The 17,336-nt window shown below is 43.5% G+C and overlaps 1 protein-coding gene across 2 annotated transcripts in view; it reads left to right on the top strand.

The window, feature by feature from the left end:
• PRKCH (protein kinase C eta) overlaps nucleotides 1-17,336 on the top strand; it is a 239,357-nt gene that overhangs the window by 161,291 nt on the left and 60,730 nt on the right. For both annotated transcript variants that reach the window (XM_010354646.2, XM_030931748.1), the window contains exon 10: nucleotides 13,433-13,587. In XM_010354646.2, coding sequence (XP_010352948.1) covers nucleotides 13,433-13,587 — 155 coding nt within the window. The remainder of the gene's footprint in view (nucleotides 1-13,432; nucleotides 13,588-17,336) is intronic.

The raw sequence follows: 17,336 nt of genomic DNA, 5'->3' as shown, positions 1-17,336 counted from the left end.
TTGGGAAGCCAAGGCGAGTGGATCACCTGAGGTCAGGAGTTCGAGACCAGCGTGGTCAACATGGTGAAACCCCGTCTCTACTAAAAATACAAAATTTAGCCAGGCATGGTGGTGCACACCCATAATCCCAGCTACTCGGGAGGCTGAGGCAGGGAGGATCACTTGAACCCGGGAAGCAAAGGCTGCAGTGAATCAAGATCGCACCATTGCACTTCAGCCTGGGCAACAGAGCGAGACTCTGTCTTAAAAAAAAAAAAAATCAAAAATCTTTCAGTAGATGTTTATAGAGAGAGTGAAGAGAGGAGACTTGAAGAAGGAATTCTAAGTAAGGGTTAAGGTTGAGTGGAAGAAGAATCAGAAGGAAGTGGTTTCATAGTAAGATAAATCAAGTGCTGAGATGAAGTCAGTTCACTAACAGACTCAGAGTTCTATTGGATATGGCATAAGGTGCTTGGTGTCACCATCTTAGGATCTGCTCGTTTTGGGGGTTTTAACAACCCATCTGAACTCCACTTAGCCAACTGAAGCTTCTCTTCAAAGTTAACACAATGTGCTTTCTCCCATATAAACCTTTTAAGCTGTTTCTGATGACTACTTCTCTTCCTGTTAGAGCTCCATCTCTGTTAATTTAACCTCTGTATCTTTATAGAGTAAGGTCTGCAACTTTCTTCCTTAATGGACAGTGGAGATCAATATGTAATCCAGATTGCAAAAATGGTTTGGGAACACTGCATGTTCTCACTCATAGGTGGGAGTTGAACAATGAGAACACATGGACACAGGGAGGGGAACATCACACACTGGGGCCTGTTGGCAGGTGGGGGGCTAGGGGAGGAATAGCATTAGGAGAAATACCTAATGTAGATGACAAGTTGATGGGGGCAGCAAACCAACATGGCACATATAACCTATCTAACAAACCTGCACATTGTGTACATATACCCTAGAACTTAAACTATAATTTAAAAAATTTTTTTAATGGTTTAGGAGGAGGTCGTGGGCACGTCATTTACTTGAACAGATTTTGTTCCCCAACAAAAGAGAACCAGAGAAGAGTTTGTCGTGGCTATGGTGGAGGAATCAAACTCAAAATAACATGTGAAAGGCACATTCCACACGGAAACTTCAGCCCGTGCGTCAACACTGCAGATGGGGAGACAAATGAATTCTCAGCCAGTAGATTCCCAGGCATCACCTTGAGGCAGATACGGTGTATTCTTGGCCATAATCTCTACTTCTCTAACTGGACAAAGTGTCTAATCAACTATAACCCAAAGTATCTTCCCACATGGCAAAAGTGTCAAATTCATACATAGATCAGAGGGAGAAGTGAAATTGTGGTTGTCTTAAAAGTTTACAGTTTAGGGTTCTCTGTCATGAAAAATCATCTAAATAAATGAAATGGTATTTTTACTCTTTATCCTATAGGCCCTATACAAACTAAGTCCATAAATACCCTATTTGATGCTTAAACCAAAATCTTTATAAAGAGAATTTCACTATGTGAAATAGTGACTTAAAGAAATCCTATTGTGGATGCTTTTGTTAAGTTGCTAAACCTTTTTTTAAAAGTAGATAATCTTCCTGGATATCTTCTTTGTGACTCTTTAGTTTTAGTGTATTTCAAGTGTGGGTAGTTTTGACTAGGAGGTTTGTTCAAACGTTCTTCTCGACCACTAGGGGGTGCTCTAAAGGTTAGTGATGTCTAAATGATTGCCCAATCGATTGAAACACCATGCCCAGTTAGCAATCATCTCCACTCAGAGATGCCTGCTTTACCAGGCTAAAAAAAAACGATCTTTATTATGGCATAGAGACTATAAAAGTCATGTCCTCTTATTTTCATTAACATAATTAGAAGTCAAGCTAATTGCAGGACTTCATAGAACTGGCATTGGGAATAGTATGCAACTATTTAAAAAAAATTATGTTCTTGATGACTAATTATATCAGGAAATAATATGCAATATAAATGAAAAGAGAAGCGTATTTTTTTTACTTTTTCCTTTCTGTTTTTAAAACATGCTATAGAATGTTAAGTATAATTAGGACACAAAGGAAAAATTAAATATAGTTAACATTACCTTGAAAATTTCTTACTTGCCCTGAAATCTCCAGTTCTTTGGAAGCTGAAAGTTTGAGATTTCTATATCTGATTGTCAGGATTAGGGTGATTTTATTTTCATTTTCTTTATTTTCTTCTCAATTTTCTATCTATTTACTTTGTAATTACATTTGAACTATGGATATGTAATTAGTTTTATAAATAGAAAAATCAAAGCTTTATAAAGGAAAATGCAGCATCAGCAGACCTGATTCTCCTACTTAACTCTTCTACAAACGGTTTTAACTATGGGCAAGGTACTTCACTTCTTTGCCCTTTGCTTCTGTAAAATGGTTGGGTGAAACTAATCTTGTCAGTTTGTTCCAGCTCTTCTAAAGTGCCAGTTTAATTGTACCAGGAGACAAAAATGGTTCCTGTTATGTTCACTCCTGAAGCATTTATTAACCCTCACAATTGGCCAGGCACTGTGCTTAGTGCTATTAAAGATAGTTCACTTAGCATCTGGGCTCTGCCTTCAAGGGTTTCAGGTCCCCCATGGAAAACAAGACCAAGTGCACAGATCCAGCCCAGCCCTACACCATGGTACTGGAAAGCTGTATGTGGACCAGAAATGCCAAAGGAGTTTCCATCAGGAAGGGTGGACTTGTGCTGTGACTCTGCTATGCCCCCTATCATATGTTACCGCTTATTTATGCTTTAAAGAACATCCTGGCTTGTATGTTTCACAGTGTGTTAAACTGCAAGCTAGATTTCCTCTTTGTTTCTGTAGTCTAGTGTATACATGCCAGTAAGCCTTGTCGGGTTTCATTATGAGAGATGGCTATAATGCATCCAGATTACCAGGAAAACACTTGGTCTTTGAAAAGAGCTGTGTGTCCCTCCAGGTTTGAAGTGCAAGGTCCTAAGAGTTTGTTATATTCAGGACATATTTCACCTTCCCAAAGACTAGTCTCTGAGCTCAGACAGGATGTGTCTTGCCTGTGGGCTTGACACGGGTTGCTGGATGATTGAATTAACCTTTGACATCTTCTGGGCTGTGCAAAATGATAAGTCAAAAAAAAAATGCAGCCATTAGACTCCTTCTCATTGTTTCTTCCTTGAAGGCTGTGTAATCTTTCTTAATGTGGTTAAATTCAAGTTGTTTCCAGTTCAGACATGGTGCAATCAGATTTCCTCATGAGGGTGCTTTTCCACTGTGACCTCTTTGACGTCAGTAACTGTTTCCTGTTGATTTGAGCTCCCTACTCACCCCGTAGATGACTTTGTCTGAGAAGAATAATAAAGCAACGGTATTTAGGAGAAGTTCAACACTGCTATCTGTTACGGAGATTTCCTTCTCCTTTCCCCCAGCCGTCAATAGCACTCTGCAGCTTTTCGTACAGCATGGGCTTGTTATTCATATAGATATACTCCAAGGCAGTTCTTAGAACTTGGGTAAGTAAGAATAGATGTGGCTCCCAGCTTAACATTGCCTTAAAGCAATAGCTACACTTTTCATAACTTACATGTTATGTCTATCTTTGAATTATTTCCAAAAGGTAATCTGCATCCTCACAAAAATTCTGAGTATGGTGACTATTTCCTGCTGCCTTGGTTTCTGCAATAATACATCTTCAAATGCAGTCTTTAAATCATAGAGACAACGGATTTTTACTTTAAATGGAAGAAAATCTTTTGCAATCTGGTTCTGAGATTGAATCAACTTTATAGAAAGGGAGAATACTATAAAAAGTCTTGCTTACAGTATGTTTGTAGTACATAGGAGGGCATTTGTTTTGCAATAATAATTATTATAAACCCCTTAAAATAGAAAATATGAATTACCAATCAGTGTTAGAAAACTTATCAGAACTGAAACCTTGGTTAGTATGTTTTGGTTATCAAATCTAGGTTTGTAACCCCTTGCTCAGCAAGCATTTCCCAGAAAGAAAAGTCCTTATCCGGTCAAGGCCATTACCATATAGCATCAGGAAATGTCCCTGTGTCCCAGCAGCTGGGCCAGGACTCCTTCCACCTCCTTCGACCCACTATACCCCTGTCGCACAGTGAGGGTTGGGGGAGCTACTGCAGCTGCTGTTTCGGCTGCTGTTTCATTCCTGTCCACTTGTGAGTGTGTGTGCACCTCTGCCAGTCTTGGAGGTCCATGAGGGAGGCATCACCTCTAGACCCAGGGCACGCAGCTCACTGCCACGTGTGCCACAGCCACAGCCAAGGGGCCTTGCTATGCCTCATACAGCAGGCCCTTTGGAGCCCTGGTAGCAGACGGCCATGGGGGCTGAAGCTGCAGCGGATGCACTAATGATGATGAGGATAATAATAGTTGCTAACATCTCTTGAGCATTTCATTTATAGTATGCCAGACACTATTCGAAGCCCTTAGCTTAAATAATTTAATCCTCACAAACCTGTGAGCTGGGTTGTCTTATCCCCATTTTGCAGATGTGAGTTTTGTCAGAGAGAAGCTAAGTACAGCACAGCAGGAGTTGCTCTTGGACCTCAAGCATCCTGGCCCCAGAGTCCAGGTGTCACTGCTGCCCTGGGCTTCCTCTTAGTCATACCAGGGACTTGGGCACTGGGCACAACGTCTCCTCTTTATATAATGTAGTGGTAGCAATAGCTTCTATTGATTGAGATTCTTTTCTGGGCTTGGCACTGTGTGAGGCATTTGGCTTCTGGTTTAATCTTTACATGATCACTGTAGCTATAGGTGTTATTATCCCAGATTCAGAAATAAATAAGGAAACTTCTTACCCCTTAAAAATTGGTGTGTGTCATCTACAGCCATCTGATCTTTGACAAACCTGACAAAAACAAGAAATAGGGAAAGGATTCCCTATTTAATAAGTGGTGGTGGGAAAATTGGCTAGCCATAAGTAGAAAGCTGAAACTGGATCCTTTCCTTACTCCTTATATGAAAATTAATTCAAGATGGATTAGAGACTTAAATGTTAGACCTAAAACCATAAAAATCCTAGAAGAAAACCTAGGTAATACCATTCAGGACATAGGCATGGGCAAGGACTTCATGTCTAAAACACCAAAAGCAACAGCAACAAAAGCCAAAATTGACAAATGGGATCTAATTAAACTAAAGAGCTTCTGCACAGCAAAGGAAACTACCATCAGAGTGAACAGGCAACCTACAGAATGGGAGAAAATTTTTGCAATCTACTCATCTGACAAAGGGCTAATATCCAGAACCTACAAAGAACCCAAACAAATTTACAAGAAAAAAACAACCCCATCAAAAAGTGGGCAAAGGATATTAACAGACATTTCTCAAAAGAAGACATTCATACAGCCAACAGGCACATGAAAAAAATGCTCATCATCACTCGCTATCAGAGAAATGCAGATCAAAACCACAATGAGATACCATCTCACACCAGTTAGAATGGCAATCATTAAAAAATCAGGAAACAACAGGTGCTGGAGAGGATGTGGAGAAATAGGAACACTTTTACACTGTTGGTGGGACTGTAAACTAGTTCAACCATTGTGGAAAACAGTGTGGCAATTCCTCAAGGATCTAGAACTAGAAATACCATTTGAGGCCGGGCGCGGTGGCTCAAGCCTGTAATCCCAGCACTTTGGGAGGCCGAGACGGGCGGATCACGAGGTCAGGAGATCGAGACCATCCTGGCTAACATGGTGAAACCCCGTCTCTACTAAAAAATACAAAAAACTAGCCGGGCGAGGTGGCGGGCGCCTGTAGTCCCAGCTACTTGGGAGGCTGAGGCAGGAGAATGGCGTAACCCGGGAGGCGGAGCTTGCAGTGAGCTGAGATCCGGCCACTGCACTCCAGCCTGGGCGACAGAGCGAGACTCCGTCTCAAAAAAAAAAAAAAAAAAAAAAAAAAAAAAAGAAATACCATTTGACCCAGCCATCCCATTACTGGGGATAGACCCAAAGGATTATAAGTCATGCTGCTATAAAGATACATGCACACGTATGTTTATTGCAGCACTATTCACAATAGCAAAGACTTATAATCAACCCAAATGTCCATCAGTGACAGACTGGATTAAGAAAAGGTGGCACATATACACCGTGGAATACTATGCAGCCATAAAAAAGGATGAGTTCGTGTCCTTTGTAGGGACATGGATGCAACTGGAAACCATCATTCTTAGCAAACTATCGCAAGAACAGAAAACCAAATACCGCATGTTCTTACTCCTAGGTGGGAATTGAACAATGAGATCACTTGGACACAGGAAGGGGAACATCACACACCGGGTCCTATTGTGGGGAGAGGGGAGGGGAGAGGGATAGCATTAGGAGATATACCTAATATAAATGACGAGTTAATGGGTGCAGCACACCAGCATGGCACATGCATACATATGTAACAAACCTGCACGTTGTGCACATGTACCCTAGAACTTAAAGTATTAAAAAAAAAAAAAAAATTGGTGTGTGTGCCAGGCATGGTGGCTCACACCTGTAATCCCAGCACTTTGGGAGGCCGAGATAGGATTGATTGAGCCTAGGAGTTCAAGACCAGCCTGTGCAACACAGAGATACCCAGTCTATACAAAAAATTTGCCAGGTGTGGTGGCACACACCTGTGGTCCCAGCTGCACAGGAGGCTGAGGTTGAAAGGATCACTTAAGCCCAGAAATTCAGCACTGCAGTGAGCCATGATCCTGCCACTGCCCTCCAGCCTGGGTGACAGTGAGACCCTGTCTCAAAAAGAAAAACAAAAATTGTGTATATTTTAGCTGAAATTCTCCTGGTAGCAGAAAATTTACTTCAGGTAGTAAAAAAACTTATTTAAGGCTATGCAAAAAAAAAAAAAAAACTAAAAATAAAGATTCGGAGGTACAACGGATGTCTCATGCAACCCAAGGGCAGGAATTGGCCAGGTCTTGGCTGATCTGAAACCAGAAGGACATGCGGAACCCTGGCAGTTTTGCTCTTGGCTCACTCACCCTCCCTGATCTCTTGTCTCTGGCTCACTCTATGTTTCTGCTTCATTCTTCTCCTTCACGCATCCACCTGTCCATTCATCCATCCACCCAGTCTTTCTCCACTCTCTTATACCTAGGCATTTCCCACATTTACACTGCAAAAGCAGTTTCCGTTTCCTAACCCGTGTTTCCTCAGTTCCAGCACACAGCCCAGACTAAGTTAAAAGCTTTTTATCTCAGTTTCAGTTTTCTGGAAAAGAGACTCTGTACAGGCGCAGCTCGATCTAACTGGTTGTGCACAGATGCTCGCGTTTACCCATGCGGCTGGGCTGGAGCCTGGGTAAATGCTGAGGAAAGGATCACCATGAGCTGAACAGATGCCTCCAAAGATGTTTGCCCCAGTGACCCTACAGGATCTTGCCCTGGTCCATGCTTGCTCTCCAGTCACTTTCCTTAGGTAGCATTATCTTGTCACTTGTATCATCCTGGCATAGCACTTTCATCCACCCAGGTGTTATGTCTCTGGTTCATACAAATTGCCCATCAGCTTTAACTTCTATCCAACAGCCCTTAGTGAGGGAACCTTAGGGAATGCACCCTACTTATACTGACAACCATTATTCAGGGGATGTTTTTAGCCCCTTGGGCCTGGGGAAAGAATCGTTCTGAACTGATAGCCAGGGCAGAGAGTGAACCCAGACTGCAGCAGGTCAGTGTCATCAGAGCAAGTGATGATAGGAATTCTGTATTTACCAGGCAGCAGCTCCTTGGCCTCCCACACCGGGTGTGGGACAAAGGGATTTCTGAGTTGCTTTCACTCCCACAGGTGTTCATCACCCCATGTTAATGACTTGTATTTGTGGTTGGCTGAATCAGGGACAAAAGAGAGGAGCAGGGACGAAGGGCTTTAGAAGTGATGTTAAACCGGTCTCCTGACCCTGAGATTTCCTACCACACAAGTCAGGGCAGACTTTACCTGACAGAACCAAAAGCCTCAGGTAAGGCTGTACAGATGTGCAGCCTCAGTTTCTAGGAAATTGGACTTTAGAAAAACCCAAATGGTTCTATGCACAGATTTAAATACTGAAACAGTCATCTTTGCCATCTCTGTCTAGAGTGGGATTTGGGAAACTCCTCTCTGCCATAGGAGTGACTCACTACAACCATAATCCATCTTCCAGTACCTCCGTAAATGCAGGATTTCCAAAAAATGCTTCACCTAGTTGCTTCACAGTTAAATTTGTGAAGCATGATTTGGTGTTTGTCGAGTCATCAGTGATACTAATTCTTAAATAGCACAGACTGAGAGTAGAGCTGTAGGTGAGAGGTTATCTTTTGCCTCCTTTCAGAACTTCAAATACAGGTCTTAGCTTTGTAAAGGGCATTCACTAAATGTGAAAAGTTTTACTCCTTTGGAATTAATTCCAAAGGGGTAAAATTTTGCTGGAGTGATTTGCTTTTGTAGCTGATGTTGTTTTATTCTATGTGGCAAGTTCCAACATTACTGGAGTCTTTTTCAAGCCAAGTACCATAGCTGCACCTGTTTTACCCCAGGCACTGGGCTTATAGTTCTAGTAGAGACCAGTAGTGAGTGATCATGTTTATTAATGGCAGCTGAGACCCTGCACGTCTCATTTGTGGGTGACCTGAGATGGAGTGAAACAAAGCACCCCTAAGTAGCTTTTTGCTTTTTCTGCATTTCATTTTGAAAATAGCAGTACAGTTACAGCGAAGCCTCACACTCACCCACTCCAGCACCTGACAACCTGCCTGCCTTTGCGGTCCCTCCCATCTGCCTGACATCTTACACTTCAGCGGCACAGGCTTCCTGACACCTCCCGCCTCAGTCCCTACTCCAGCCTGACTTGCATGCCCTCATCCTTCTAGGCTGGGGAACTGGCTCCTCTTAGAAGCTTCCCCCCAAACCCCACCTGCCAAATTCCACCTCCACCTCCAGGCTGCTCAGATGCCCTGCTCGGTGTCCCCTTAACACCTTCTGTTCCCCTCCACTGCACTTAACACACTGTGGCGATATGCTGTGCCTGCATGTCCGTAAGCTTCCTGAGAGCAGTGTGGAGTCATATTAGTTTTAGGAGGCTGGGTCCTTACCCAGGCCCTAGCATACCATGTGTGTGTTTAGTAAACATTTGTTTTGTCCAGAACCTTAAAGGAACCACAGAAGATCTCTGCAATCTGTAATATATGCTGTAAAGCCTGCGCACCAGGCTTCAAGTGGAGCCGCTGGGACCCGAACCAGAGCCAGCCAATTCTCAATGTGGATGCCATTCCAACAAGCCCAATGGCCTGGTTACTTTAGGCAGCAGAAAGGCCATTATGGGACATGGCTGGTTACTCGTGTCCCTTAATAATGAGCAGCGGGGATGCAACAGTTTCTTTTTGTCGCTGCTTTCCAACTCCCATTGCCTAAACAAGGGCTCTCTCAAACAGCCTCACAACTGTGTCTTTCCCATGTCTTATCTTCCGTCTTTCAGATGAAAATCGGAGGAGGCACATGTGACTTTAGTTTGCTTCTAATTGCAAGAGTAATACACACTCATCATAGAAACCTTGAAAGATACTGAAAAGTATAAAGAAGAAATGTCACCCCCGATCCCACAACAAAAAACTGACTTCTGTCACTCTATAGCCATCTGTTTTATGCTTTCTATGCATCTATCTGCATTTTTGGCTATAACTAAAATCACTCTGCACATTCACATTTATGATCTTTTTTTAAACTGAAAAATACCTACGTGAGAGCACAAGCATCGGCAGCTTCAGCAGCAGCTATCACTTATTGCACACTTGCCTGAAGGGAGTTCGAGACCAGCCTGGGCAATATAGTGAGACCCCGTCTCTACTAAAAATAAAAAAAGGACATAATATAATTTTATTTCTGATGATGACTCCTCACCCCACCACCACCTGATGATGTATGGGTCTTCTTTTCTTTCCTTTTTTTTTGAGACGGTCTCCCTCTGTCTCCTAGGCCGGAGTACATGGCGCAATCTTAGCTCACTGCAATCACGGGTTCAAGTGATTCTCCTGCCTCAGCCTCCGAGTAGCTGGAATTAGAGGCGCATGCCACCACGCCCAGCTAATTTTTTTGTGCTTTTAGTGGAGACAGGGTTTCACCACATTGGCCAGGCTGGTTTTGAACTTCTGACCTCAAGTGATCCACCCGCCTCAGCCTCCCAAAGTGCTTCGATTACAGGCATGAGCCACCGTGCCCGGCCTGCATCTTCTTTTCTAAACACTAGAGATTTTTTGTCATTTATCTCCTTCTCTTCAAAAGTAATCTTGGAGAAATTGCTGCCAAATCTTTCCCTCTCTGCAGCAAACATTTTAAAATGGAGTGAACAGAAGTGCAGGTCAACAGAGGGTTTCCTCACAGCAAAAACATTTTGCTTGTTGATGAACATATCTTTGTTTTTATGCCTGGTGACATTATTTGAGGTCTTTGATAGGATGGACCAGTACTCTGCATTAAGTTGTTGTCGTGTCTCAGCTGGCCTATGTCTCCTGTCTGCTTCAAGAGTTGCTCATAGCCTGAGGGCTGTGAATTACACCCTGTGTTCCAGGTGGTGCCAGACAGGAGGTTAGAAATGAGACTCTGAATGAAAAGAAACAGGTACAGCAGAACCCATCTTTCCAGAATTCTAAAGCTTATGGTCCCTCACTGTGTAGCAGAGGTGAATCTGCCAGAGTCTGTGCATTATCTGAGAATCTGCCTCCAGGGTTGTGGATGGGGCTGGGCTAAAGCAAGACTAGAGGGCAGGATTTTCTCCCCCCAGATCTGGAATTTAGCCCACAGTCTGGCTTTTAGACTTTAGGCTTTCGATGCCTACTGCCTTAAAACTCTTGCCAAGTGTGCCACTTATAGCAGCCTAAGGAATGGCCACTTCCCCACTGACCCAGTTCCAGTAGCCAGGTGTTCAGAGCAATTGGAATTCATGTGACTGCCACTCAGATCCACGAGGAAGATGAACAGGCTGGTTAATGAAAACATGTTAAGAATGACCTCCTTGCCCAGAGATGGTTCAGGGTGGCTTTTCACCTTAGTTTTCCTCAGGCCGTCTGTGGCCATCCCTCCAAATGGACAGACACAGCATTGGCATAAAAACTTACTATGCAGATGCAGCTTTTTGGGATGTTTCCTGTGTGTGTATATCCCCTGCCCACCCCATTGCTAACCTGCTAATTCCACCTTAGTCCTTCCCATTTAGAAAATACAGGACAGCCATTGCTCATCAAAGCTTGTCCCACCCAATTCTGCCTCTCCCCTTGTCAGTCACCCTCAAATGAAGGCCAGCAGCTTAGTCAGATGGCTTGCTGTATTTACATAGTTTGCCTGTTGGCTTACATTGGCCAACCTGAAGAGTTGTGTTGGTGGTAGTGGTTTTTGTTTTGTGAATCTTGCCATTCCTTCTTCACTATTAAATTCTTGCTTCACTTTTAGCAGAAAGAAGTGTTTAATAAATTCAGAGGATTTTTTTTTCCTTCTAATTAAAGCGTTAGTTAAAATAGGGCATATGAGGTCATAAGCCGTGCTTCCTTCTGATAGGGATCTGTGTGGTTACACCAGGGATGCAGTGGGAGCTGAGCAGGAGCACGCACCATGCTCTGCCCATTGTTCAGCTGTGAATGTGTGGAAACACCCTGTGCAAAGCCGGTGGCACTTAAAACCACACATAAAGACAGGTTCAAGGCTGGGTGTGGTGGCTCACGCCTGTAATCCCAGCACTTGGGGAGGTTGAGGTGGGAGTATTGCTTGAGCTCAGGGGTTTGAGTCCAGCCTGGGCAATGTAGTGAGACCCCATCTCTACTAAAAATCAAAAAAATGAGCCGGGCGTGGTGGCACATGCCTATAGTCCCAACTACTCAAGAGGCTGAGGTGGGAGGATTGCTTGAGTCCTGGAAGTCAAGGCTGCAGTGAGCCAAGATCGCGCCACTGCACTTCGGCTTGGGTGAAAGAATAAGACCCTGTCTCCCCTCAAAATAAAGATGGGTTATGCGTATCCACATCCTTTGGTAAAATACCAATTTCCTCACAAAATAATCTCCAGTCCCACAAAATGGTAGCACGGGTCCCAAGTCAATGGCACTCATCCTGTGGGCCTTAGCTCACGTTTCACTTGCTCAGAGACATTGTCTGACCCCCAGGCAGGTGACCAGATGTCACACTTCCTCTACTTTTCCTTCACAGGATTTACCAGAATTTGTCGATTTGCTTGTGTCACTTTTTTTTTTTTTTTTTTTTTGGAGTAATGTGTTTCTCACACCAAACTCTGTATGGGGAGAGGCTATGTCTGCTCTACTCTCTGTTGGATCTCGCATCTGAACTCAGCACCAGCTAATTAGGAATTTCATAAATGTCACAGAAAGGAGTGAGGAAACCCATTGATCTTAGAGGTGCTTGAAGCAAAACGTTTTACACTTAGATAAATCTTGGATCACTTTTTAAATGAGACCTACACATTTCTTTCATGAAGCAGTCAAGATTTCCATAGCACTTTATTCACACCACTTGCATAGTACTTAGTACACTCCATAGTGACTTTTATTTTAAGAGTCCACTTTACCTCCTAGGTTGAGAGTCACTTAAAGGGGAGATGGCATCTCACTGATTTCTACATTCCCACTCTTGACTCAGTCTTTTGAAGGACTGAGTGGTATTTCCAATGTGGATGCTACCATGAGGCTGTCATTTGACCTTTTTTTTTTTTTTTTTTTGGAGGAAGGAGTCTTACTCCTGTCACCCAGGTGGGAGTGCCGTGGCACAACCACAGCTCATTGCAGCCTTTACTTCCCAGGCTCAGGTGATCCTCCTGCCTAATTTTTTTTTTTTTTTTTTTTTCCTACAGACAAGGTCTCGCTATGTGGCCCAGGGTGGCCTTGAACCCCTGGGCTCAAGGAATCCACCCACATAGGCCTCCCAAATTGCTAGGATTACAGGCATGAGCCACTGTACCCGGCCTCCACTTCTGTTTGGCTGGCTTGTCTAAAAGGGTGTTCTTTTTCTGTGATTGTTCTCTGCCCACTTGTGAGAACTAGAGCACCTACTAGGTGTCCTTTACTTTGGATAATTAACCCCATGTGTTCCAGATTAAAGGCATATACCTTTCGATTTATGTTCTCTCTCCAAGTACATGACCTTTAAGGAACAGCGCTGGAACTCGAATCAAAGGTTTCTGATGCCTTCTGTACTTTTCATTTCATGTAGCAATTCAAGGCTGTGTGGAACTAACTACAGGATATCCAGGTGCTGCTCTGCCCCAGGGATCTAATCCCACCAGACCTGTTGCACTGCACTCTGACCCATGGTCAGGATGTTTCCTGGAATACATCCACTTGACAGTTCCTCTCTGTGCCACAGCCCTGGGCAATATGATGCTGATGGAGCTCTAGGTTAATTGCTACACCACATTGGGCCCTCTCTTGTGTTTGTATCCAGGATCGTCTGTTTTTTGTGATGGAGTTTGTGAATGGGGGTGACTTGATGTTCCACATTCAGAAGTCTCGTCGTTTTGATGAAGCACGAGCTCGCTTCTATGCTGCAGAAATCATTTCGGCTCTCATGTTCCTCCATGATAAAGGAATCATCTATAGGTGAGTTTTGGTTCCTGCCCTCTCTTCTAATTCGCTGCCTCCCCCGCTCTCCTGGCATGATCCATCCTTCCACTTCTCATGACGATCAGTTGAAACCTTTTTTGGAATTCACAGAAGTTTTGTTTTTGTTTTTGTTTTTGTTTTTGTTTTTGAGGCAGGGTCTCACTCCGTAGCCTGAGCTGGAGTGCAGTGGCACAATCATGGTTCACTGCAGCCTTGACCTCCTGGGCTCAAGCAGTCCTCCCACTTGGCCTCCCAAGTAGATAGCTGGGACTACAGGCACGCACCAATACACCTGGCTAATTTTTAATTTTTTTGTAGAGACAGAGGTCTTGCTATGTTGCCCAGGACTCACAAAGGTTCCAAGGATCCATTAGGATAAATGAATGACAGTAATAAACACTGCCTCCAAACTAAAATTTGCCCCACTTGGTATTCATAAAATAGGCCCGAGAAGCTCAGAAGAGACTATTTATTCATCAGTTGGTTCAGCCAGGGTTTGCTAAGGACTTGTCGTAGCCAAGCCCTGCAAGATGCTAAACACAGCGTTGTTCTCTTTTTTTTCATTTTAACATTTGAAGTGAATCCCTTAACCATGATTCTATTCCATTTTAAGAATCCACACCTTAACTAAAGGGTGTGGCTAACCTGCTCTAAGTTGCTATAAGAAGAATCACAGTCATGTGGAGCATGGCTCACCAGTCAGGAACTAGGTGAGCCGCTTGTGAGCAGTGCCCTGCATGATAATATCTTCCGTGTGTAGCCCCCTCCCAAATATTATTTGATTCTCCATTTTGTGACACACAATCTGTTGATCATAATATACTATACTTTGAATGGGCTCCAAATCTGCTTGATGTTGTTAAGTCTCAGAATTCAACAGATATCAAATGTAACTTTAGTCAGAGAGAAGGTCAGAGACAGTGAGAAATGTAATAGTGAATGTTAGACAATTTTTATTCTTAAATTTTCCTGGTTTTTTTTTCTGCTGTCAGTGTCCTCCTGTTCTTTAAATCATATAACCTAATTTCCACATATGCTCTTTTTTTCGTTTTTATTGTTTTATTTATTTTCTTTTTTTTTTTTAAGACAGGGTCTTGCAATGTTGGCTAGGTCAGTCTTGAACTCCTGGCCTCAAGCAATCCTCCCACCTTGGCCTCCTAAAGTGCTAGGATTACAGGTGTGAGCCACCGCACCCGGCTCACATAAACTCTTTTTCTCTTAAGATGCAATTGTTGCTTTCCTTAGAGAAAAATTTTCGTATATGAGGGGCATGAATGCCAAAGTAAAGGATTTCCTGATTGAAATTTGCTATTTATTAACCTTGTTAAATGCAGTTCCTTTCATAAACTCATGGTAGTATTGACATCATCATTAAATTATAAGAGCTTTAAAAACAGTGAATATTCTTAAATACTGTGGGAGTCAAAACAGGAAGGGAACAAGTAGTAAATCTTGTAGAGAGAATGCAGTAGGACTGGTGGATGATGCTGGAGTGAAGTGGGAAGGCAAGCACTGCATAGCAGGCGTGGCAGGCACCACAGAGGCACTTCCTCTAATTCATTCTCAGTGCAGATCCCCCAGACCTCAACTCCATACAGTGCATTTATCACAGCCTCATGGCACGGTGCAGGAGGGAAGAGGGTGCAGAGCTGGGAACCAACCTGGATAAGGGCAGTCGGAGCCACCTGTTTGAACGCAGTCCAGGATTTCTGCTCGTTCTTAGGTCACGGGGCTGCTGCAGGTTGATTAGGCAGCCTGTTTTGAGCTTTCTTGACCAGGCTGTGGAGATTAGAGCACAGCATTTTTTCCCCACTCTCCAGTTTCTTCCCAGTGTATGATTTGTGGAGGTTGCTGGTATGATCTCTAATGGGGAAAGGAGTTAAGCGTCCTCCTTGTGCTATCAGACTCTGGGCAGTGAGTTCCATTTTTGTTCTCCTCTCTGCGGCTAATCCAGCCATCTCCACTCCACTTGCCCCAAAGAGAGACGTTTCCACATGTAGTTTAAAAACTACATGTAAGTAATGACTCCCCTACTTGGCAGGGACTTCTTTTGCAGATCAAAATAATATTAACAACAAGACCTAAACTGAACACTTGGGCTGGGTGTGGTGACTCACACCTCTAATCCCAGCACTTTGGAACGCTGAGCGGGGAGGATCGCTTGAGGCCGGAAGTTTGAGGTCAGCCGGGGCAACATAAGGAGACCCCTATCTCTATTAAAAAAAAAAGAAATACACATACATATGTATTAAACAAATTAGCCAGGCATGGTGGCAAGCACCTGTGGTCGTTCATAGCTGCTTGGGAGGCTGAGGTGGGAGAATTGCTTGAGCCCAGGAGGTTGAGGCTGCAGTGTGCTGTAATTGTGCCATTGCCATTCCAGCCTGGGTGAACAGAGCGAGACCCTGTGTGTCAATCAATCAGTAAATCAATAAAATGAACACTTGTTACAGGAGCAGCACTTCCCTTGCATTCCTCTGTTAATTCTTCTAACAATATTATTTTATAACAATAATAGTATCCGCATTGTTCAGATGAATAGTTAGGTCTTCCAAAGACTTCATCACCAGACTGGTAACTGGTAGTGAAGTCAGAATGCAAACCATCGTTCTAACCACTGGGCTACACTGTCTCCTCAGGGGAGACTTGAGGATTTAGAGTACCACTACAGAGTGGTACTCAGCTTCTTAGTCCTTTTTGGTGATAGGACCACTTCAGTTCCTGAAAATAAGGTAGAGTGGGCAAAAGCAATTCAGTCTTATCTCAAGTTTTCTTGAATCCTCAGAAGCTTTGAGTTGGGCCGAGCAGCAAGCTTGCTTTCCTGCATTGGATGTTACTGCCCCTCAGTCTACTTGTCTCATTTGTCTCAAAATATGGTGGGTAGACACTGTAACTTGATGTGGTTTCTGGTGAAGCAGTGTCAGCCCCCGTCTTGACAAATTTTATTTCAATTCATGGTATCTGGGGTTCAATTCTGAGAATTGATTTTAATTTACGTTTGGACTGGAATCCCATGTTCAGGCTCTAACTGATATGGTTGACTTTGAAGGGAACACATTTAATTAGAATAGATTCAAATGCTATTTTTATCCCGTGGATTTATTTCACAGGATAATTTAATTCCATTCAGTATACTGGCTGGGAACACAGTCTTAAGGATAAGTCTTTGAAAGCCAAGTCCTTGGAATTCACACACAGTAAAGGGCACATTTAGGTCACAGAGGGTGTGGATTTGATACAAGAGCCCAGTAAGAAACCTGGGAGTATCAGACAGCCTCGTTTATCATGCATGTCCCAGAAAGCCCTTTATCAGAGCTAAAAAATAATCTCCTCAGAAGATGCCTCTGACCTATCCAAATAGAGCTGTTGTTTGTCTGTTTGGGTTCTTTGAGGGAGGGGAGGGAGAGAGGTGTTTATTTTCCAGCAAATAAAAGATGATACCATGTGCAAGTCACTGTTAAAGAAGGCTTCAGAAGGTAGTACCTTAGGCTCCTCTGACATGAATTTCTTCTTTAGCTGCCTGTGCCTGCGCAAGAGGACACAGGCCAGTAATGTTTGCACGCGTTCTGACTTGTGTTCTGACCCGGATTCTCTGATGTTTTCACTTGTATCTTGTGGAGGAACAGAAGCCCAGTTCCTGGGAGACTCAGCAAGGGAAGGGCCTGCCCCTCTGCCTTTGGTTGGAGGGTCTGGAACCTGCTGTGGCCCAGAAACCAAGAAGAGTAGGCTGGGAAGGAAGCAGTCAC

Source organism: Rhinopithecus roxellana, chromosome 5 (assembly GCF_007565055.1).
Source record: "Rhinopithecus roxellana isolate Shanxi Qingling chromosome 5, ASM756505v1, whole genome shotgun sequence".
In the NCBI taxonomy this organism is placed as follows: domain Eukaryota; kingdom Metazoa; phylum Chordata; class Mammalia; order Primates; family Cercopithecidae; genus Rhinopithecus; species Rhinopithecus roxellana.
The sequence above is the reverse complement of the archived record's forward strand: the minus strand, read 5'-3'. Positions and strand labels throughout refer to the sequence as shown.